The 3606-nt window shown below is 64.6% G+C and overlaps 1 protein-coding gene across 1 annotated transcript in view; it reads left to right on the top strand.

The window, feature by feature from the left end:
* Window positions 1-3598, top strand: part of SCAF1 (SR-related CTD associated factor 1) — an 11790-nt gene extending 8192 nt beyond the window's left edge. Inside the window, exons 8-12 of the mRNA XM_045292630.1 lie at window positions 11-180; window positions 598-680; window positions 840-1058; window positions 2966-3094; window positions 3277-3598. Of these exons, the coding sequence (XP_045148565.1) occupies window positions 11-180; window positions 598-680; window positions 840-1058; window positions 2966-3094; window positions 3277-3468 (793 nt within the window). The 3' untranslated portion in view covers window positions 3469-3598. The remainder of the gene's footprint in view (window positions 1-10; window positions 181-597; window positions 681-839; window positions 1059-2965; window positions 3095-3276) is intronic.
* Window positions 3599-3606: the final 8 nt, after the last annotated feature.

Raw genomic sequence — 3606 nt, 5'->3', positions numbered from 1 at the left:
CCGCCACTAGCACGGCTGCCGCCGCCCCCAGCACTGCCCCCAGTGCAGGCTCCACCGCCGGTGACTCAGGGGCTGAGGATGGGCCTACCGCCCGGGTCTCCCAGCTGCCCACGCTGCCCCCACCAATGCCCTGGAACCTGCCAGCGGGTGTGGACTGCACCACCAGTGGCGTCCTGGCCCGTGAGTGTCCCTGGGGCCGGCTCGCCCTGGTTGGAGGGACTCTAAGGGTCTGGGCAGCAGGTGGGGTCCTGGGCCGTGTATGTCTGAAAGCTGGGTGGTGGACAGTGGGCCTGAGGGCATGTAGTGAGGTGGGGGGCAGCTAAAGGGAAGGGGGGAGAAGCCAGGCCAAGGGGTGGTTGGAGGGTTCAGAGACATGATCTCTCTCCTGCCACCACCTTGTGACCAAGTGTCCAGGCCTCAGCTCAGTCACCCTGTTGACCCCCAAGAGCAGCTCAGGTAGATTGGGTGGAGGTTCATGTCTTGGTCAAGGCCCTGGTCTGAGTGGTGTGGCCAATGCCGGGAACTGGGATGGGTGGCAGGCACCAGGCAGGGTCCCCACGTGCCTCACATCCGCCCCTGTGCCCTGGTGTCCTGCAGTGACAGCACTGCTCTTCAAGATGGAGGAGGCCAACCTGGCCAGCCGAGCGAAGGCCCAGGAGCTGATCCAGGCCACCAACCAGGTGGGCTCCCCAGGGCCAGGCCCCAGCCTTTGCTCATATCCCAGATGTGGGCCTGGAGCTGCTGGGAAATCATGGATGGGGGGGGGGGCGTGTTTATTCCCCCCCACCATCAACCCCCCACCCATTTGCTCACCTACCCCCCAAACCCCCCCACTGCAGATCCTCAGCCACAGGAAGCCCCCTTCAGGTCTGGGGGTGACGCCAGCACCTGTGCCCACCTCTCTGGGTCTGCCTCCCGGCCCCTCCAGCTACCTGCTTCCTGGCAACCTCCCCCTCGGGGGCTGTGGCTCCACCCCACCCACCCCTACGGGGCTGGCTGCAGCATCCGACAAGAGAGAGGGCAGCAGCAGCTCAGAGGGACGAGGGGACACTGACAAGGTGAGCTGTGTGTGTGTGGGGGGGGCGCCTCGATGGCAGCAGTTGCACCGGGGACAGGGACAGAGGTAGACGGCAGGATGCAGGGGTCCCAGGCTCCGAGCACGATGGTGTCTGTGTAACCATTGGCCCCCGCTGGACCCTCTCCCAGTCTCTGGCAGAGGATCTGAGCTGTTTCAGAGCCACCCAGCTCTCCCTTGGCCGCTTCAGACTAAGGGAGCCTCCCTATCATCACACCACGTGTCACACCTCCATCTTGGTAGTGCCGCCTTCTCATGGCGCCACTGGGTAAAGCAAAGTGGACCCCGGGCGCAGAGCTGACTGACGGGCTGCCTCGCCATAGGCGCACGCGCAAGGGCTGTGACGTGTGACTCGGCCTGCAGCCAGGGAGCCAGGAACCCTGGCGCCCCGGTTTGAGGTGCTGGTCACTAACCACATAGCCTAGCCCAGCCCAGCTGCCGTTGTGCACCAGCAAGACAGTCGGGTGGTCCCATGAGGACTGACAGCCCCAGTGCCTGGTGGGGCGGCTCTGTGCCACCCTCTGGGGTGAGGTTAGAATGGACTAGAGGACATGAGACACAGACGCGCAGATGCAAACTCTGTCCGTGAGCAGTTGGTGTGGTGCCGTGATGAGAGGCCCCAGGGAACCCCACCTGCTTCCCCACCCCCCCTGGGGTCAGCTAGGCCCCTGCAGGGTCTGCACCAACTCAACCGGAGGAACCCCCAGCCAGCTCAGAGTGGCCAGGAAAAGCCAATCCTCTTTCCATTCTGCTTTTCCGCAAATTTTTTTAGACACACGCACACCAGAAGGTGGTTGCTCCGAGGGGGAGGCATGGTCGTCTGTCCACTGCGTCTGCAGCCTCCCAGGGTGGGGCAGCATCCAGGGCTGCTCTCTATCACCTGGGGATTGCCAGGCATCAGGATTGGCCTGCCGGTTCTCACCCAGCCCAGCCCACCCATCAGTGACTTCCCTGCCCTCCTCTCTGGGCTCCGACCCGTGGAAGCAGGAGCTTTGTCTTGTCCATACAACTGCTGGCCCCCTGCTCGAAGACGGAGTGGGTGGGGTAGCCCTGGCTTGTGCCCTGTGCAGCAGGGTGGGGACAGGAAGGGCCCCTGAGCCTGTCCTCAGCCCTTTGTAATCCCTCACCATGACTGATAGGGCACAGGAATGACCCTTTCTGGTGTACCGTCTTAGGAATTCCTGGCTGGATGGCTGGTTGGGACAGCCCACGGTTCTATGGTAGCCTATGGCTCTGGGTGCCCAGGAGCTCCTAGGACAGGAGGCTGGTCTGGTGCTGGCCCTGCGGCCTCCCAGGGTGGGGCAGCCTCCAGGCCTCCATTTACCAACTCCCATCCAGCCTCAGGCCAGGAGCAGTAGAGAGGTGCCCGGTTCAAGTGAGGCGTCCCTGGGGCAGGTCCCCTTGCTTCCGCCAAGCTCTTAGGTGACGGGGTGGGGTTCAGGTGTCTCCCTCCCCCCCAGGGCCTCAGCCACAGGCTGGCCTTCCCTGCCCCCGAGGCTCTGTTTCTCCCTCCATGGCCCCTCTGTCCCCACGGCAGGCTACCTCACTGCAACACATCCCAGGGTGAGGGTCCCTGCCCCGAACTTCACATGCTGACACTCAGCCCAGGATGCGGACCCGACCCAGGCAGCGTGCTCGGATCCCCTGGTGCCCAAGCTCAGCTGGGCCAGTGTCCCCTGGGTTCCTGACCCTCCACAAGCCGTGGGGGGGCGCCTAGCGGCTCTGCCCACAGCTGCCCCCACCAGCGTCCGCCTTCGAGGACGGGAACAGCTGTGGGCCAGGCTGAGAACCAGGTGTAGACAGGCAGCCAGGGGAGCACAGGGTGGATGCTGGAGGCAGCCAGGGTTCTGCCAGGTGACTCTGTCTGTCTCGTCGCCCCCCTCCCCGCAGTACCTGAAGAAACTGCACACGCAGGAGCGGGCAGTGGAGGAGGTGAAGCTGGCCATCAAGCCGTACTACCAGAAGAAGGACATCACCAAGGAGGAGTACAAGGACATCCTGAGGAAGGCCGTCCACAAGGTGGGGCCCGAGGGATGGGCGGGGAGGCAACCAGTGTGGGTGGCCTCACCTCCTTTAGCCCTTGCCACCCGCCCCCTGTTCTGCCATGCTGGTGCGTGAGCTCTGTCCTCACAAGGGAGCTACTGGGTCCCAGGGGGGAAGGTTCCACAGGGAGGTGGTAACCCCGCTGCCCTGCCACCCAGATCTGCCACAGCAAAAGCGGGGAGATCAACCCCGTCAAGGTGAGCAACCTGGTTCGGGCCTACGTCCAGCGCTATCGCTACTTCCGCAAGCACGGCCGCAAGCCCGGGGACCCCCCAGTCCCGCCGAGGGCGCCTAAGGAGCCAGGTCCCCCTGACAAGGGTGGCCCGGGCCTGCCCCTGCCCCCGCTCTGAGGCCCTGCTACCCTGACCCCCTACTCGCCTTGTGGAAAGTCTGGACATATTTATGGCTCCACCTCCCTGCCCCTCCCCCATCATTGGGATGAGGAGGGAGGGCTGCTGCAGGGAAGAGAGTCGTCGTCCCCCCCCCCC

The sequence above is a fragment of the Echinops telfairi genome, unplaced genomic scaffold (assembly GCF_000313985.2).
Source record: "Echinops telfairi isolate 266 unplaced genomic scaffold, ASM31398v2 ScPeMD7_655;HRSCAF=1070, whole genome shotgun sequence".
In the NCBI taxonomy this organism is placed as follows: Eukaryota; Metazoa; Chordata; class Mammalia; order Afrosoricida; family Tenrecidae; genus Echinops; species Echinops telfairi.
The sequence above is the reverse complement of the archived record's forward strand: the minus strand, read 5'-3'. Positions and strand labels throughout refer to the sequence as shown.